The sequence below is a fragment of the Harpegnathos saltator genome, unplaced genomic scaffold (assembly GCF_003227715.2).
Source record: "Harpegnathos saltator strain DR-91 unplaced genomic scaffold, Hsal_v8.6 scaffold31, whole genome shotgun sequence".
Lineage (NCBI taxonomy): Eukaryota > Metazoa > Arthropoda > Insecta > Hymenoptera > Formicidae > Harpegnathos > Harpegnathos saltator.
In genome coordinates, this window is record NW_020230106.1 from 95709 (window position 1) to 115195 (window position 19487).

Genomic DNA, 19487 nt, shown 5'->3' on the forward strand with positions numbered 1-19487 from the left:
TGCTTTAAGATATCGAGCACACTCTGTATCGTTTTGAGAGATTAAGATAATAATAAAATGAAACGAATCAGAATAAATTGCGAAAAGGGAATAAATCGGGAGGTATATTGGAACGAAGCGAACGCGCAATTCAGACCGCCCGCAGACTTCGGTCAAGACTGATCAAACAATAGCGTGGGATCTGCATATATCGTGTGGACGCGACTGAAAAACTTCGCCACTGGGCCAAAATTATACGTAAATCATTAGCGATGCACTCGTGCGGCCCAGCGCGCTCGATGAAAAAGCGCATTCCGTAGTCGAGTTGGCGCCGCGCGGGCAGTTCCAATGCGGCGGGAATAATAATTCGCGCCGCGGTCTCAAGGGAAATAAATTAAAAACCTGTCCGAGGCAGAACGATTGTAAAAACAGGTCCGTTTTGCCGCGAGCGGCTTTCGTTCTTCGTTCCGGTGTCGACGCGTTTCGCGTCGTTCGTATCGAAAGAATCTCCGTTTTGAGATTTCGCGGATAGAAAGCTGCCTGTCGTGTTCTCATCGCACGCGGAGTTTTTAGAAGTGAAAGTCTCGACAGGATTACTTTTTATTAATATCCACAAAATATGAATTATTAAAAATATGAATTATTTCCGATTTGCCAAATTATTATTAATCGTATATACACAATTTGCTCCTTTCGTTAATTACTTTTCATTGTCGCGACACGTCGGCCGATTTCTTTGCGACGTAACCTGCACTTCTGCCGAAAAAAGTAACAACGATTATCATAATCATTAAATCCAAGCTTAAAAGCGCGATCCGCAAGACGTTTCGCTCGTTCTTCTATAAATTTTCGGATTTGTAATTTATCGTTTATGATCAATTCGTTTCCAGATGCTTCGCGGTTCGTCATACAGACTCGACACTTTTTCTTTGATTCATTAAATTATTATTAATCATTCAGTTCACCCTCCTCATTAATTATATTTTATTATCGCGACGTGACAGCCGATTTGTTTGCGACGTAACGTATGTTTCTGCCGGACGAGATGACACAACCGCTACATCGTCATTCGCTGTTTCATTTTTCTGCAGTGGTTTATTTATAGCGAGCGCCGTATGATTCGGCAGAACGGCGTTATTTGCAATGGCCCACGACACTCTAATATGATAACACGCGTATTGTGCGTGCATCCGCGCGAGATATTGACGTGACTGTGCGTCGTGCTTCGTCCATTTTTACGCGGCTTCGAGCGGCGGACAAAGACCGCAGCTCGCCATTATTCCACGTATCACGCGGGAACGTCGAGCTCTTTTTGCTCGGCTTTACCTTGTCAACGATCACCGTATGACACGTTGGCGCACTCGAATTAAAATGAACGCGGTTGAGCAGTCGACGGCTAAAAATTCATTTGTTTCATAGAGCAGTCGCGACGCGTTCCCTTTGGATTTTATTGACCGGCGCGCGCGTTGAATCCGGGCACAATTAATAACACTTGTCCGTCAGATCACCGCTCGGATACCGAAGAAGAATGATTGCGCCTCAATAAACAGTCGTGAGCCTCGCGGCTGGGAACGAACGAATTATCTGGCTGCCATTTACGCTGAAAGTTTCAGAAGGTCGCGGATTCTTCGTGTGGAATTAACATAGTCCTTATACGCGGTGTCTGATCCTGATGTAACTTGTACGTGCGTTCGTGAGCAGACGAGCTCTCGTTGGACGCTTCGATAATTGGCGCGTTGACATGTATTTTCAAATTCTTCCTTTTATACCAAAAACATCTGAATAATTTAGACGAGGATGCGGTTGCATAATTTCTTACAGATTGCATGATTCCTTACAGTTTCAACAAGTCCCTCACTCGCATCTTGTATACATCTTAAATACTTTCATTCTGCTTAAATGTATCTCTCAATTCTTTCATCTTGTGCATTATTGAATAGTTCCGTAGTCCGATGGAAACTGTCTGTATCTGCTTAGCATTTAGTTTCACGTCATCTCTCTCCTGCGCCGATAATCCTCGATATCGGCGTATCGGCGGACGCTTCCGAATTCTATCGCATTAAAGAGAAATTTGTATAATTAATTCACAGACTTGATTGCACAACGATCTTTTATGCGTTTTCAACGAATTTTCATTTGCATCTTTTACAATTGTTCTCGTCCTTCTCAAAGATCTCCCGATTATTTCATTGTCTTTCTTACGAAGTAAGTCCGACAAGAATCATCTGTATCTACTTGGATTTAGTGTTGTGCCACTTTTCGCACCGACAGTTTTCGACATTGATGCGTTTTATCGTGTCCCCACCTGAATCCTGTCTGTTTTGCATAAAGGAAACATCTTAATAATTTACATAAAGATGTGTTAAAAAAGTCAACAAATTTCTCATTTGCGTCTCGCACGCTTGTTCTTTCACCCTTCGCAAATATATCCCGGTTTCTTAGTCGTCTGTATCATTAAGCAGTCTGACGAGAGCTGTCCTTTTCTACTGAGGATTAGCTTCTCGTAATCTTCCGTATCGATAGTCCTTGATATCAGTGCGTCAGCATGTATTGGGGCAGCACCTTTGACTTTTACAAATCGCGATGCTTATGTGTCACAGCTAGTACAACATCCCGTTTGCCTGGCGGGCCGACTCGACTACCATCGACCGTTTAATCTCGCGACGATGAATCAACTTTACTTCCATGATTGTATTAGCAAGGACGCGGGACGTCGCTCAAATTAATGGGCCACAATTCCTCACGAGGCGTGAAGATCTTTTTTCACTTCGGCTTGATGCATACGTAGTTTTTATCTTTCCTGGCTCTCTCCATTCATTAGCGACATTAAATTCGAGCCGTATCAACGAATTATTGTCATATATATTAACGGTGAGATAAAAATTATCATTTTCTACCCCTCTTAAAATAAGAGAAACGTTTTATGATTTGTACGGGAAAAGGAACTGGATTGTAACTGGATTGAGCTTGGCCAGATGATAATTTCAGGTAATTAGAAATAATATCTATGTTGCCACGACCAAAAATATTCGTCTGAGTATGCAGCTGTATTAAAACTCGATAGAGATAACTGAAAGCAATTGACGCGGTAGAAAGCTTTTACAGGGATTTTTCTGTTTTTACAACCGGAGTTTTCGTCCGTCCCCTATTTTTCTCGGACTCAACTCAGGAGAATTCAGTTATATTAACGGAAAACATTAGTTGATCTACAGAGGATCACCATAAGTGATTAAACCATAAAAGAAAGTTCATGTCATAGGAGAAAATAGTAAATTGAGAGAATATCTGCGAAAATATCTCACGGAAAGAAATCTTATTTGATGTGATACAACGGGGACAAAGAAGAAAACTCGGCGATATTGGATAACATTCATTCACGACTGTCTTAAAAATCGATTGAGATCACTAAGAACAATTGACTGAACAGGAATATCCTACGGGAATCATTGTGTTCGTACAGCGAAATTTTTATTTGTTTTCCAGGCAACAAAAAGTCAGTTACACGAATCGAGTTTTTCGTTTCTGTACAGAAAACTTATACGTAGTAATTGGCAGTTTATAACTTGATAAAACGGCCACAATAATAACACAGTTGAGACAGATGAGACAATTTTACTCGGGAATCGATCATTAAACGAAAATTTGATTGATACAATTTTGATTGAAAAATTATTCTGATTAAAGTACTCAAAATTAACATCAAATAAATTATGGTTATATACAATGGTTGTTTCAATCGATTACTTCAATCTGCTTAATTATACATTAATTAATAATTAATTTTATCGATCGATTAAATTATTCATGATAGCATCTATGACGATTAATTAATTTCGATTGGTGATTTGCCGATTATTTTCGTCAACCAAGATTTTAATCGATTAATTGCCTTAATTAATTCTCCATAATGATGCGAAAGTCGAAGTCACTCGCGCTGCTGAAGTTTATCGAAAAATTCACCGAAATATCTCGCACGGCGTTTTTCCCTCTGCGAGAAAATATATTTTGGGAATTTGTCGGGTGCACATGCACTCGACAAAGTTTCAACTTGACGAATCTCACTGTAAATAAGCATTCCTGTTCGCGTCTGTTTGCCTACTGAGAAGTCTGCGAAGTACCGAAACTACGGCGTACCAGCGAGTGTACGCGTATACTCGACGAATTTCCAAGATCGATTTCCTCTAAAGCCGAAGCCCCGCACGAGCGAATCCCGCGTTTCGCGTTTCCAATTTCTTCTCCCCTTTCCGGATCAGAACGATAATTGTTTGGCAAGGAGCGCGCGTATGCGCGAGAAAAAAAAAACCGGGCGAATTTTAAGAATCGTCAAACACAACAAGGCTGCGAACTCTCATGCCGCCGCCTCGATTCTGTTAAATCGCCCGTGAATCGCGACTCCGGCTCCGGTTTGCCGCCACTTACCCTCCAGACCGCCAAATATTAGCACGAGGTCATTACGTAGCTCGAATCCGCGGTTCCATCTCGCAAGGTGGGAACAAAGATCCTTTCAAAAGAGCGCTCCATAGCAGAAGGGTGCTGGGTTTCGGGTTTAGATGTAAGTGGAAGGGGAGCAACTCGGGTTTCTTTGTGACCTCGCCTCCGACTCGCCTAACCCCTTGTCATGTCCATTAAAGCCGGCCTGTGGCATCACGTATACCCTCAATCTGAGCAGCACCGCCGCCGCCGCGATCTAACCCACCCCCGTCGTCAACCCCCGGTACGTGGTAGAATTTCGCCGGCGAGCGTACAGAGCGTCGGACTCCGCAGTACGGAAGATGTATCGCTGTTATGTGAAAAGAAGGAAGAATCCTTAAGGGCGCGCATCCACGGCAGATAATTCCGCGACGGACGGGCAGGAAATTTCCCGGCAGCTTTGACACACGACGTCTCGCCACCGTTACGTGTCCTTTTCTGCTCGTGAGAAAGCGCGCGTTTTTATTTCTCCGTGAACGACGGAATCCGCGTGGACTCTCCGAACGTTCTCGGCATGAGCGGCACGCTCGAGATCGTGGCTGGTACCTTCTAACTGCGAGATACTGAGCAGCCATTGAAGAGGCCGTATACGTTATTCAAACAATAAAAGTTTAATAGGGCGCAGCAGTGAGAAGTGCATGCCGTATGTGGAATAAATTGTCGTGAGCTCGCTCTCAAAAGAGCATCTCGCGAGTAAGGAATCTCTACGTCTGATCCTCAATTACCAAATGACCAGCGACAACAAACATTTCGATGATTGAATTTGTTTCTGACTTCGAGATAATGAATTATAAACACTTCGCAGGAAACTTTCCAGAAGCTGTTTGTACGCTCAGTACAACTTACAGGGTAAAATATAAGTAGACGCGGTGATTGTTTAGATAAATTATACATTCCGAATCTCTTTGATCTTAAGATGCGTAAAAAAGGAAGCGCAAAAAAATTTTCGAGCCACCTGTACTTACACTCGCTTTGAGATATGGCGGTTTTTTCTTTATTCTCAACATGTTTCTCTCCCTTTCTTTGCGTCAACTTGTGTTGTTATTTCAGGACACCGCATCCTCTTTTTACTTCTACCTCTTCTCCACGCTCATTTCTCGTTTGTTCGGGATATCTTTGTTTGCTGTTTTACGAGTGTGGTTTTCTTGATCTTTGAGCGCTCCACTCGCGGACGCAATTCCCATTGAAAGCGGGGGAATAAATCAATCGGACGCAATGCAATACGAGGATACGGCGGCTTTCTCGTGCTCTCTGAAGATTTATCCCCTTCCTTCCGGTGCAATCTACGTTTTCCAGCCACGCCGCGTGCATCGCGATATTTTCAAGAAAATCCCAGAAGTTTCCTCGAAGTCGTTCGTTCTTATTGCGCCACGAATGTTCCGCGCTTTGCACATAGGATGTTCGATAATATACACGCCCGGCAAACGCGACTCATGATTCTCATCGTCCGGAAACTGGAATGATCTTTCCGCTGTTGAGATTTAACTTCCTTTAAGACAACATCTCGCTCGCAGTTTGGGAAGATGCCGTATATTACAGATACGAGATAGAATTCTGTCGATTTTGTTGAATTCAAGAGTGCGTGCGATTAATTAAAAATTAAAGTAAAACCGAGATAAAGTTGAGATAAAATAAGAATGAAATTTTTTTTTCGCCAGGGAAAAAAACGGTAGGTAAAAGTGCAGGTAAAAGCTTGCTCGTCTCTTCGTTCCTTCGTTCGCTTTGTCCGTTCCTCGCACGAATGTTTTCTAATCGAATAAATAACTCGAACTTTTAGTCGCACTTTAATCGAATAGGTAAAGAGTCAAATACATAAATCGATTAAATACCGATGAAACGAATCGTATCTCGTGCTGTTGAGCGTTTTCACAATATTTAGAAACAGTCGAGCGAATGCTCCTTTAATACAGAGACCGAAGGATAGCATGCGAGAATCCCCAACAGGGTCAGTTGTCCTATTGTGAACGATTCACGATCTTCCTTCGAGAGAGGACTGCTTTCGTCCTCCTTTCGTCCTTCCTCAATGTTCCTATATAGTCTTTACCGCTCGTATATCGGCCTATAAAATTTGACATCCGCCCGTTCCTCTTATCCTCCCTCATCCGCGCTCCCTTTTAAACGCAACTGGAATGCCTTCGGTCGGATAATTAATTTACAAAGCGCAACTTTCCGTTAAAAAACGGCGCCAACGACAAGAGCGCTCCGAGCGAACACGGGGAAAGTTCCGGCGGGACGTTACGCGATTCCTTTCTTTCGCGGAATTACGAAGAAACTCGCGATGTAATAATATTCCACGAAGCAAACTTGGCATTGTTCGAGGAATGTCGGGCCGGCGACGGGAGGCGAGCGCGAAAATAGCGCGACGGTATGCGAGCGCGCCGTAGCCTCACCGCGAGCGATTTCTTCACCGGCTTCGCCGGCTGATGAGATTCCGGACGGGAAGTCGGATTTTGCATTGCGAAGTTTAAATAGTGATATTTACCCCCGTGTTGTGTGGGCCGCCACGCCCGACCTTTAACTACGAGTTAACTGCGCTTTTGTGCACAGCGCGTGGGTGCAACGGGATGCAGAGACTGAGCGAGTTGATATGTACGACGCCCACCCCTCGCGAAGATTCACGACTCACCCCTTGGTACATTCTCCCTCGTAATCTCCCCTGGTTCCACGCTGCTGGCGAAAATTTAAATTTCAGCATTTCCATCCGACAACCTTCTGATCTTTTGCTCTCCCAACTTCCCTCCCCCCTCTCTCTCTCTCTCTCACTCTCTCTCTCTCTCTCTCTCTCTCTCTCTCTCTCTCTCTCTCTCTCTCTCTCTCTCTCTCTCTCTCTCTCTCACTCACTCACTCTCTCTCTCTCTCTCTCTCACTCACTCTCTCTCTCTCTCTCTCTCTCTCTCTCTCTCTCTCTCTCTCTCTCTCTCTTGTTCACTCTCTTGATAGGAGAGCTCATCAAAAATTCATAAGCACGTCAAGCAGACTTTAAAAATGTAAACACTTTAATCCCGTGTCCGTAGTAACATTTTCAGCGAATCTGGCTGCACAAAGCGGAAGCTTTGATGGTCGCGAAGCGACTCACGTCGGCGGGATTAATTGTCCATCGATTCCCAATTTAATTACTTGGCGCGTGTATCTGTAATTGATAAGACGAGCGTTGTTACCAACTCGGATTCTATCCCGATACACAAGTCTCTAATCGGCCGATCAAGTGTCTCCAATAACGGAGCTCAATTTCGCGCTTGGATAGTTCAGCTCGTGGAGCAAAAGTTCTTTAAACATTAAATAAAAATTTAACTCGCGCGGCTGGTCTTCTTTGTACGCTGAGGGAAAAAATATCCATAAAGTAAAAAATATCTGAAAGAGATATCTAAAAGAGAGAATATCTAAAAAGTAAGAAATAATTATTCGGGATTAGGTACTATTAATATATTTATATTAATACCTATTCTAATGTGCACATTTTTATTGCACACTAAAACATATATGTCTTTGCATCTGGCAAAATTTTTCTCAAACGAACAGATACATATTTTTCTAAAACCATGACTTTTTATGAAAGCAATTATTTATCTATTCTATCTATTCTGTTTATTAAATAAAAAAGTTTAAATTTAAATAAATATGTTACCAGTCACACATATCGAGTAAATATATATATATTTTTTTTGGTATTTCTTCTCTCACTCACACATGTACATTCGTCTGCGGAGCGGTCCGAATATTTTTTTTCCTTTGACACGCTTTGGAACGCGGCCGACGTCCAACCGGGAGAATTCGTTTCCGAGCAATTTCCATGAAATATATTTTCTCACCAAATGTTGGATACGTTTCCAAATGTGTGAGAACGTGTGTTGAAATCGCAGACGAGTGTACGCACGTAAACACATCCTTTCCAGAATTTTCGTCACATCGCTGACTTGTCTCGTCTTTTATTTCGTCGATTTATTAATAACCCTTTCTCGCCGGAATCCAATTCGGAACTCACTTTGCGACGGTCGTAATCGCTGTAATCGCTTTACCGTGTAACATCCCGCCCGACGAAAAAATTGAATCTCTCCACTCTCGAGCAGGTTTTCACCGGCGCGGCAACGTGTTTCTACGCCTTCATAGGCTTCGACATAATAGCCACCACTGGCGAGGAGGCGACGAACCCGAAGAGGAGTATCCCTCTCGCCATAGTCTCGTCGTTGATCATAATTCTCGTCGCTTACGTCACCAGCAGCATGATGTTGACACTGATTGGTGAGTAGACCATTAACGATGGTCGTCGGTCGTTGTTCGCGCTTCATTAGTCGAAATGCGTTTAGGCAACTTGCGCGATAATCATCCGCACGGATGGTTTAATGCCTCTCTCTCTCTCTCTCTCTCTCTCTCCCCCCCCTTCTCTCTCTTTCCCAGCCTCCCTCTCTTTGGATCTTTGTCATTGCAGTACGTACGTATAATTTCGCGCTGGCTCACTAAATTCGGATATTACTATTATCGCACGCACGGACGGTAAGCGGCTTGAAAGCTCTGCCTTATCTCTTTGTAAGCACTCGATGACTCGCGGCCGAACGGCTAGCCCGAGTCGAGTTCCAGCACGTCCCCAATCTGGACTATTTCACCATTCCCAGCGTAATGCTACTTCGCGGGATATCTGGGAAACGCGATGTGTGTGAGAATGACGCCAGGATGAAGTTATTACGAAACCGTCATTTCCCGCAACACAGGACTCGGGATCGCTCGCATAGAAAATTTCTCAGGATCTCTAATTGGGATTTTCTCCGATTTCCCGAAGCCTACTCAGACGCAAGGTTGAAGATGCGATGTATACAATTCTACGCGTGGGAAAGGCGTTGAAGGAAAAACGATTCTCCCAATACTTTCTTTGCTTTCCATCTCACGTTAGAATTTGATTTCTTATTCTATGACAAGCTCACGAGTGAGATTCTGCTCAATATTTTATATCATTCGATATTAAACTATTGAACGCACAACAGTTGATGTGAAAATGGAATTTCCTGTTTGATCGTATGTATTACTTTTTCCTTTTTCCCTGAAAAGTATACCGAGATCTCACCGGCCGAGAAGAAGCGTGAGTTCCCACAGTATTTCTTGGCTTGTTCGTCTTCGAACAGAAGTATAGTGTACACTGTCGGAATTTGAAAACAATCAGATACACAGTTGAAACTTGGGGGGGGGGGAAGAGGAGAAAAGAGCTGCTGCGAGCCAAGTCGAAAAGGAAGCGATCAGGGAAGTTCCAGCGAATTGGGAGGAAGAGTTGAAGAAATGCTTTCAGTCCAAATGAGTGCTCCTTCGCTGTTCCCTCATCGTCCGCTTGTGCATTAAATATCCCAACAGCTCGCGGCTAACTTCCGTTTACCTCGGCCTATTTTTGCAGAAGACACCTTGAGTGCTTTCCAGACATTTGCTTGCCGCGTTGTGCATTTTATAACAATCGGATTATCGGTCGGAGGAGTCAAGCTTGGCAACCAAGGGGAAAAATGAGAGATTTTCATCGGGGAGTCCACGCCGGGAAGATCCTGAGAAATTTTTACGCGGGGCGAAGCTGTTAACACATCGCCGAGTGTAATTCTCGCTGGGTGCCGCGCCCGCTATGCGCTATTGTTGCCTTTCGCGTAGAGTCGATAGTGTCGTTGCGTCGTCGTTGCCAACGAGCGAAACATCCCGATGTCGAATTCGCATCGGAATCAGGCGGCGCCTCGCGAGCGAACGGAAAGGGCCGCGTATTCCGACGCGTGTATTCCCCGTCACGTACTCGTCCCGCTTCGTGTTTCAGTTCCGTACGACCAAGTCGATCAGGACTCGGCGTTGGTGGAGATGTTCGGTCAGGTCGGGGCCTACAAGTGCAAATACATCGTCGCGGTCGGCGCGCTGGCGGGCCTGACGGTCTCCATGTTCGGCAGCATGTTTCCGATGCCTAGGATAGTTTATGCGATGGCGCAGGACGGCCTTATATTTCGGTAATGAGCAGTGCGGAGTGTATGTACAGTTGCCGGGAAGTTGGAGAAGCCAGCGGTGACGAGCAGGATGATCGAGTGGGCCGCTTTAATGAACGAGGCGTATTTTGCTTGCGCAGGAGCCTCAGCCAAGTTTGGCCGGCGACGGGCACGCCCGCATTCGCGACTCTCACTTCCGGCATGTGCGCCGCCTTCGCCGCGCTGCTGATCCAGCTGGAGGTGTTGGTGGAGATGATGTCGATCGGTAAGACACCGCGATCCCACGACTTCTATTCCGATCGGGGCCGAGAGATCATTCACCGGTATCTGTGTGTACTTAAGGAACTGTGTAGTCCAACACTTACACCTCTCTCAGCTTCTGAGGGATTAGCCTGGGGATATCGGATACCGTTTTTTGTAATAATTTTCTGCGCTTCGAGGCGCACGAATCGATCGACAGCATTTTTCCGTCCGTGCGACAGTCGACAATCGGTAGCGAGGAAAAATCTATTCGCGAGGAGGTCTCAGGAGACGCGAGTCTCTCGGCTTTCGCGCGCGGATTCTTCGCCGTCGAGTCGCGAATCCTGAAGACTTCCACAGCGGAATTTTCAATCGCGAATCGTCACCACCTGGCACCGTAGGTACCTTGCTGGCGTACACCTTGGTGTCCACCTGCGTGCTGATACTGCGGTACCAGCCGCACACGACGAATTTGGTTGAGCTGCTGCCGCAGAGCCTCAGGACACCATGTCGATCGCCCACTAAGGAGACGCAGGGGAACGGTCAGGTAGCTTACGGCAAGGAGCTCAGGCCCGATCAGCTTACGACCGCGTTGAATTCGGTCCAAACGACCCAGTCGGAGCTTACGGCCGCCAACAACGGACAGCGTATCACGGTGAGACGGCTGCGAATACTCTTTTTCTCCGGTCCCCCCCCCCCCGCCCCTCCTACCCGCCCCCTCCGCCGTTGTGCCATTGACCGGGCGTATCTCACGGCACTTTCATTGTGGCGAGGAAATGAAATTTTCCTCGCCTCGTCTGGGCTCCCTCGTTATTTATGAATGTTTGTTCGTATTCTCCTTCTCTCTCTTTCTCTTCGTTCCGTTAATCCTTCGTTTCGTTCCGTTGATATTTCCTTTCTTCGTAGACACACCGAGCCGGCGGCTCGCGCTTAGAATATCGCTCCTGGGAAACTTTAGTCTTCCCGATGACCGTTTTCTCTCAGTCGGATTTATTTCCCTGCGTGGAGCGCGACGCGACGTCGCGGGACGAAATGTTCAGCTACTACTTGATCATCATTGTTTCTAATTGAAATGTACTTTTTCTTAGAGGGAGAGATCTCCAATTTTGGATGTTATTTGTTTCCTTTTTTATCTTTTCCGTGATCACGTCGGGACCGTCCGAGTTGTTCGGCACGTTCGGCGTGTGCAAGTGGAGCGAGAGACGGTTCGCGATGCGCGACGAGATGACATTTACCGTTGCAGGTACGCCGGGTGAGGAGATGCAACAGCTCGTCGCCGGACTCGGACGACACGTACGGCGGCGAGGAGGACGAGGTGGGGCTGGGTAAGGACGATCAGTATCTTGTCAGTGACAGAACGGAGAATAAGTTCTATGGCAGCGTGCACGCGGCCGCGGCGGCCTCGAGTTGCGGTAGCGCTCATCAGTATCCCGGAAACACGCCGATTATAGGACCGCCGTTAAATTATCTACAGCGTCGGCTGCAGGTAATAATCGCAGGGCTCGCGAGCTCGGAACCGAGGATCTCGATGGAATAAGGATCTCCGCGGTCGGCCGTGACAAATTGGAGGGAGGACGGCGTTTCGTCGGGATTTATTAGCGATGCTGACAAATAATCGCGTAATTCAGGACGAAATGCCGCTCGATTCCTTAACCCTTTGAGGCATAGTGGTAAGTATACTTACCACCTATTTATTCTCACATTTTCATGAAATATTTCATATTTGAGGGATCCTTGTCGGGTTTCTTGCGTTTTTTAGCCTTCTTGTGTGTGATATGGGAAACATACATGAAAGGTTGGAAAATGTTTTGCGTAAGTTGTCCATTTATGATAAATCAACAGAGTGTGAAAAATACACATTTTTACAGAAAAAAATCATTTTCCACGAACCATGAGTGAATTTTTTGCTCAAAGTCAAGATTTGGGGGTTTCTTGGGTCGCTGATTACGAATCTGAGGTTCAAATTCCAAAATTAATCTTCCAAGATGACGGATTCAAGATGGCGGATCATAGAATTTTCATTAAATTAGCTAAAATTAGCTACTCTGGTTAGTTTTTGAGGTCGCTGATTACGAATCTGAGGTCCACATTCTAAAATTAACTTTCCAAGATGGCGGATTCCAGATGGCGGATCATAGAATGTACATAAAATTAGCTAAAATTGTACTCTGCTTAGTTTTTGAGCTCGCTGATTACGAATCTGAAGTTCAAATTCTAAAATTTATTTCCCAAAATGTCGGATCATAAAACTTTTATATGATTAGCTGAAATTGTACTTTGGTTAGCTTTCAAGGTTGCTGATTACGAATCACCGATGTCATCGAAATTATCGCGATTTTTCATAATTGCGCCCGCCATCTTGGACCCGCCATCTTGAATTTCGAAAATCTGACAACGGATTCGTCATCAGCGACCCCAGAAAACCCCGTGTATAAATTTTCATGTGATTGGGATTTTCTGAAAAATACATGCCTCAAAGGGTTAAAGCGCGTTTTACACCGCATGTTCTTATTTCGTCGAGCTCCCGGATTCGTCTCGCGACGTATAGCGGGATAGCGGGAGGTGCAACGAACGTCGTTACCGTGAAAAATTCTCTCCTCCCTTTCTCCGCCTTTTCTCTTTTGTTTTTAATAAATCACGATGCCCTCCCCAGGCGGCGCAATATCTTTGTCCCGCTATATTCCCGTGGGTGGATAGAGGTCCCGCGACGGAAGCGTCAGGACGTTACGTGATGAAGCTCGTCGGGGTCCTGTACTTGTTGATCCTTATCTTCGACCTGATAATCGTCTGTGGGATGGGTGAGGAAAAATCGCGCTGTCTCTGTGCCTCTCTGTATTCGCAAAACGAATTAACACCCCGGTAAACGTCAATAACGTTGACAATAACGTTTCGTCAGTGTTATGATTTCCCGCTCGAGGATGTAATTGTTACGCGCACTCGGCGGCGGAAACGGTTTAGAGACGATGAAACAATGAAACGCGGAAAATTGTCACGACCGAGACTATTGACAGCAGCTTGAGCGGTAATTAATTGTGACAGGAGCCGAAGGGTGACAGCACGCAGTGAAACTTTATTATACTCTCATCGGATACGCAATAAAAACACTTGAGCTTTTTCCTGAATCTTCAGTTGCTCAAGCTCGCCCGCGGAAGCTCTCAATCGCGGCAGCTTGGCGAGCAACTTTACTTCGTTGGGTTTGAACCGTTTTGTGCAGCCGAGTGTACAGTCGAGTGATTAACCCTTTAACTGCTGAGATATTAAATGACCAGTATGGCCCTCTTTGCTGAGTTATTTTTATTAATTATAAAATATTTTATAATTTGCTGATGATCCAGATTTTCACAAATTCACATTTTTTAATTTTAAAAGAATACCACACGCAATACCACACACATTGAAAGTATCCAAATCGAGTAAACTCGACCGTAGCAAGGCCGCCATTCTTCTCCACACTCGAGTTATCTCGACCGTAGCAGTTAGAGGGTTAAAGGTCGCGAATCTTTTTTTCGACAAGCGTTGCAACGCTTCTCGTATCCGACGAGGAAGTGCTGTATCTCCTGAGAATTACCAAGGGAACCAAAACTCATGGCTCAGAAAAGTGTTGCAATATTTAATCAGTCGACCGTGCAACGTGCGTTACGTAAGTAACTTACATCGCAGAGTGGGAAGGTATAACGTTGATGCAATGTTAGCGTGGTGTGGTTGGTGTTTACTGGGATGCCTCTTTCATCGTATTCTCCACGTGTCTCTCCCTCCTGTTTCAGGTAATATGGGAACGTTCACAACGATATTACTGTTTGTCTTTCTATTCGCCATAATCGGTGTACTTCTCGCCATCAGTAGAAAGCCGCAAAATAGGTATGACGCTATTCAGTCGCACTTCATGTTCGCGTAATCCGCGCCTCACCCGACGCGATCCTAAATGTGGAGCAGTTTAAGGGGATGCTACTAACTGGAAAGCTTTATCGACGGGATTTTGGCTGTTTTTCACAAAGTCCACGTTGTATTGTTTGCGCAGAATTACAAGTGCATTCGCGCAACGAAAATACACGTACGCGCGGAACTGAATTGGCTCGGTACGCGACTAAAAAGAATAAACAAAAAGTTTTGAAGTTGACATCTTAAGCTGTCATTTCTCTGACACAAACCGAAAGTGCATTTCCTCCGTTCAGGAAAGTTTCAAACAACATTGTTTACCTTCACAGCTGAATTTAAGGGCTTGAAAGTACACGAAAAGTTTGCAGAAAGATTTCTATATACGCTTAGTTAGGTCCTTCGCTAGACGTAATAAAACAGAGCAGCAGGTAAAGCAGAAGTATGAAAAAGGCACAGCCTAGGTGACAGCATGATCAGAGTGTCAGAGAGAGATAGAGAGTATTTATTTGATATAACGTTTGGACGATCGCTTCTACTTTATCGATGTTTTAGGAGCTCGTCATCGCCCACTTTGACATTCTCTTAACGAGCTAACCGCCGATTCCGGCGCTCTCTCTTTTGTTTTAGGAATAGCGTGATGTTCATGACTCCAGGCTTACCGTTCGTCCCCGCGATTGCCGTTACTGTCAACATCTATCTCATTTTCAAGCTCAGCATCTTGACCTTGGTCAGGTTCACGATCTGGATGACTCTCGGTACGAACTGACAACTTTTGCACTTTCAAAATTTCCAGTTATTTATACATGCCTGGACAACATCGATATTTCGATTACTTTAGCAATTTTACATGTATCAAAACTTGCTTGTTGATGAGTCACGTTGGTCTTTTCTTGCGTCTTTGATTGTAAACCGAAGAATCTTCATTTTCTTTGAACTTTTCAGTTATTCTCTTTATTCTCCGCAGTTATATTAAAAAACACAAAATTTTATATGCAAAAGTAAATTTTGACCTTACCTAAATTAGATTCAGAAAAATCCTTGTCCAGTTTACATTACGAAATACAAAATTTTATATATGAAAGTAAAATTCTATACTTTGCTTGAATTAAATTTAGAAAAGCTTCGGCCCAATTATATTATAAAATACAAAATTTTATACAGAAGAGTATAAAACTCTATCTTACCCGAATTAGAGATTCAGAAAAATTTCTATTCAGTTTATATCAGAGAGACAAGATTTTACATGCAAGTAAAATTCTATACTTCACTTGTAAATTAAATTCAGAAAAACTTCATCCATGTTACGTTACAAAATGCAAAACTTCACACGAAAATAAAATCATATCTTTCACTTAACTTACAAAAATACGGAAAAAGATCCCATCGACGGACAATACACGCGCCACCGATGAAAATTTCCCACTTTCCTCCTACCGCCGACCAATTACTCCACCGACAACCTTCATCTCCCCAGGCTTCATCATGTACTTCTACTACGGCATCAAGCACAGCAGCTTGGAGGAGGCGAACGCGTCAGAGAACGTCGACGACGGCGTCGTCGGCGGCACGGCGGGCAATATCGAGCTGACCGTAACCGACCACCAGCGGCAGCAGGTCCAACAGAAGCTGTATGTGACGCCTGACCGCAGCATCTACGAGGGCCAACAGCTGGACGCGTTCGGCCAGCCGGTCTTCGGTAGCACGAACTTCGGCGGCACGCCGAACCAGCAGGCCACCCATCAGCAGCAACAGCAACAGCAGCAGCAGCAGCAGCAGCAGCAGCAGCAGCAGCAGCAGCAGCAGCAGCAGCAGCAGCAGAAGCAGCAGAGGCAGCAGGCAGCAGGCCGCATCGACCAAACGACGACGAACACCCTGTTCATTGATCAGGACAACTTCCCCACCTGGGACGATTGAGCGCGCCATCATGGCGCGGCATCGAGCGGATATTAACGTATATACGAATAGGGAGAGAGATACTACTACGCCTGACACGTTCGCGCGCGCGACTGGCATCGGACGATTACCGGTGAAACCAGACCCTTCGGAGATCGCGCGCTGGGGGGAAGGGTCAAGGGCGGGAGAGGTCGAGGACGAGCCGCGAGGAGCTTCGACGACGGACGATCGAGGGTGGAACATGCTCTGAATCTGGAAAACGCGAGAATTCGGCCGAGATAAGTCGGACAGTTCCGCCCACATTCGCAGAAACAATTTTGCTTCACTGTTGACCGGATGTTTAGCGGATTATCCGACGGATCGCTCGGGGCTTGTCAGAAGAGGCAAGCGAGGAGGGAGGAACTCGAGCCCGACTCGAAGTTGAATATCGTGCGTGAAATACCGGCCGCTGGATCCGTCGGACTTTCTCTCTCTCTCTCTCTCTCTCTCTCTTTCCTTTTTTCTTTTCCCTTTCTCGACGTCCTTCCCGGCGCATCTTGCACTTTCGTCTCGTTTGGAGAAGGTACGCGGAAAACTTGTGCTAATATTTCCGTAATCTCATTGGCGTCGGGGAACAGCTTTATCTCCTTCGAGCAAGCGAGTGAGAGTTTCTTGTCCGTTTACAATTCCCGTCTAGTCCGGTTGAGTTTCGCGCGTTGGTTGCGCGCGAGTTTGTGCAAACACTCGGGAGGAAGTCGACCGCGAAGACGATGTCGTTGCTTCTGTTGCTGCTGTTGCTGCTACCGCCGTCGCCGCTCGCCCTCGATCGTTCGCGTCCCTCGCACGAAGCACGCGCGACGAGATCCTCGGGAAAATTTGATCGGTGCGACGTCAGCGAGCGAAATGGTAGGGGATTAGACGAGATCCGCGATTCTCCGAGGGTCGAACTTGTTGACTACTATTTGGGACAAATGTAGCAAATAATTTTGCGGCAATATTTATTATCCTAGTTATATAGTACTGTCGTTGACGAGAAGTCGCGAAAGGAGGCGCGGCGGTTGGGAGGGAGGGGGGGGTGATGGGTGGGAAGCAGAAGGGGTTGAAGGGTGAACGATGGACACGCGCGGTGGGAGAAGATGAAGAGACCATTACCATTAATAGTATAAGGCGAAACTTGTGTTTTCCAAGAGAGCGTTCTAACTGCTAATATAAGTTCAAATTTATCGCTAGCCTGTGAATGGTGAACGAATGCGTGATGCGAGTGACAGTGTTGTCGGAGGTAAAAGGGTGACTGAAGAACACACGAGAGAAAGAAAAAGCGCGTGCGCGCGCGATAGAGAGAGAGGGAAAGAGAGAGAGAGAGAGAAAGAGAGAGAGAGAGAGAGAGAGCAAGCGAAAGAAAAAAAAAAAGAAAGAAAAAAGGCAAAAGAGGAGGAGGAGGAGGAGGAAGGTATGTCTGAGGAAATAGCAAACAAGCAGAGAGAGAGAGAGAGGGAGAGAGAGAGAAAGAGAGAGAGAGAAAGAAAGAGAAAGAGAGCATGTTCGAGTGAGTCCGTAGAAAAGAACACTTTAATGAAAAACAAAAAAATGAGACGTCATCTTGCCTAACTTTAGTCTTTCCCAAAAGAGAAAAAAAAAAGAAGTTTAGTCTAACATATATTATAATCGTATATCTAAGCTTATTACGATACTTACATACGTCTTACCTCGAGTAAACCCTTTGATTATTAATTTACACGCAATTTGTATAAATTATCTAGGACTTAAGCGCGTCGCCTCCCAACGGACGGTGGATTCAAGTGAGTACGACTAATTCGGTTTGAGACTAATTCGGCTCACCGCGGCGGGAAGGGATAGACGTGTTAAAAAAGAGAAAGATGAAAGAGGATCGACGAGAGAATTTCTTTTGCGGCGGAAGGTCGCGATTGAACTCGGGGATAATAATCGCGGATTCGAAATTGTCAAACTTCCTTCCACGAATTCCTAGAATTAGTTATCTTGACAGTCGACAGAAATTAATTCCTTGCGCGGAGAATTAATGTATAAATCCATATGTGTGTGTGTGTGTATATATATATATATATATATACATGCATGTATTGCGAGAGGTAAAATTTCCGAGACAGGGACGGAGCAAAAAATCCGACGGTCGATTCTGGAAGACCGGACGAGCTTCGGGACGGTCTCGGACGTGATTTAATTTTGCGGGGACGAAGTTTCTCGGTCGATCGATTTTTTTGATTCGTTTATCTCTCACGGGGACGGATTAACGGACGGACGGCTAGGGGAGACGTAGCGAGATAAGATTTCGTTTTCGTGTACATATCTTCGGTGTTTCGAGACAAACCGTTCTTCTCCACGTATGTGCACAAGTCCGTTGTGCTTCTCTGTCCGCTAGTGTGTTCCGCGCGATGAATCGAGGGTAGCCTTCAATTCTCCCGAGTAATTAAGGTCGGAAAGATGCACGCCCGTGTCTCCGATGCGAGCGGATGCATGTGCGCTAGCTAGCTAGCGATTATTTATTCACGGCGTGAGAGTCGGGAGCAATCGTCTCTAATTAGCTCTAGCCGATCTAATTCAATTGCGTTGGTAACGAAACGAGCGGGAATACGCGCGAGAATACCGCCTCGCGTAATCGCTGCGATCACACTCGCCATTAACGCTCCGTGCCGGTGTCGTTGCTTCATGTTCACCGATGCCAGTTCCGCTTGTCGATTCGTATGCGTCGGATAAAAATCAATCTCGCGCACCTCGCCAGCCATTCTCAGCTGAGGATATTTTGCATAAGTTCCGGGAAGACGACGGGGGCGCGCGCGCACGCGCGACATGCGAACGTGATGAAACGCGTACAAAAACGGTGTACAACGCAATGTTTATCGATCCGCGACACCGCGATCGAGCGATGCGGGCGACGGGAGGCGCGCGCGATTCGTCATCGGGAATTTGTCGCGAGGATGAATCACGTCGTAAAGCGCGCCTCGAGAGTCAGCCGCGCGGCAGAAATACGACCGTGACACGAATCGTCTCCATAAAAGCCCGAGATCTCTGATCCCTAAAATTCTTAGATCTTGAGAAATGTCCTGGATTTTTATCACGAAGGATCACTGCTCTCTC

The 19487-nt window shown here is 45.7% G+C and overlaps 1 protein-coding gene across 2 annotated transcripts in view; it reads left to right on the plus strand.

Moving 5' to 3' along the window:
- Nucleotides 1–17436, plus strand: part of LOC105189195 (cationic amino acid transporter 2) — a 102765-nt gene extending 85329 nt beyond the window's left edge. For both annotated transcript variants that reach the window (XM_019844145.2, XM_025299991.1), the window contains exons 6-14: nucleotides 8517–8688; nucleotides 10226–10409; nucleotides 10526–10650; nucleotides 11027–11280; nucleotides 11869–12111; nucleotides 13279–13423; nucleotides 14390–14483; nucleotides 15129–15256; nucleotides 15976–17436. In XM_019844145.2, coding sequence (XP_019699704.2) covers nucleotides 8517–8688; nucleotides 10226–10409; nucleotides 10526–10650; nucleotides 11027–11280; nucleotides 11869–12111; nucleotides 13279–13423; nucleotides 14390–14483; nucleotides 15129–15256; nucleotides 15976–16415 — 1785 coding nt within the window. In that variant the 3' untranslated portion in view covers nucleotides 16416–17436. The remainder of the gene's footprint in view (nucleotides 1–8516; nucleotides 8689–10225; nucleotides 10410–10525; nucleotides 10651–11026; nucleotides 11281–11868; nucleotides 12112–13278; nucleotides 13424–14389; nucleotides 14484–15128; nucleotides 15257–15975) is intronic.
- The last annotated feature ends 2051 nt before the right edge of the window (nucleotides 17437–19487 follow it).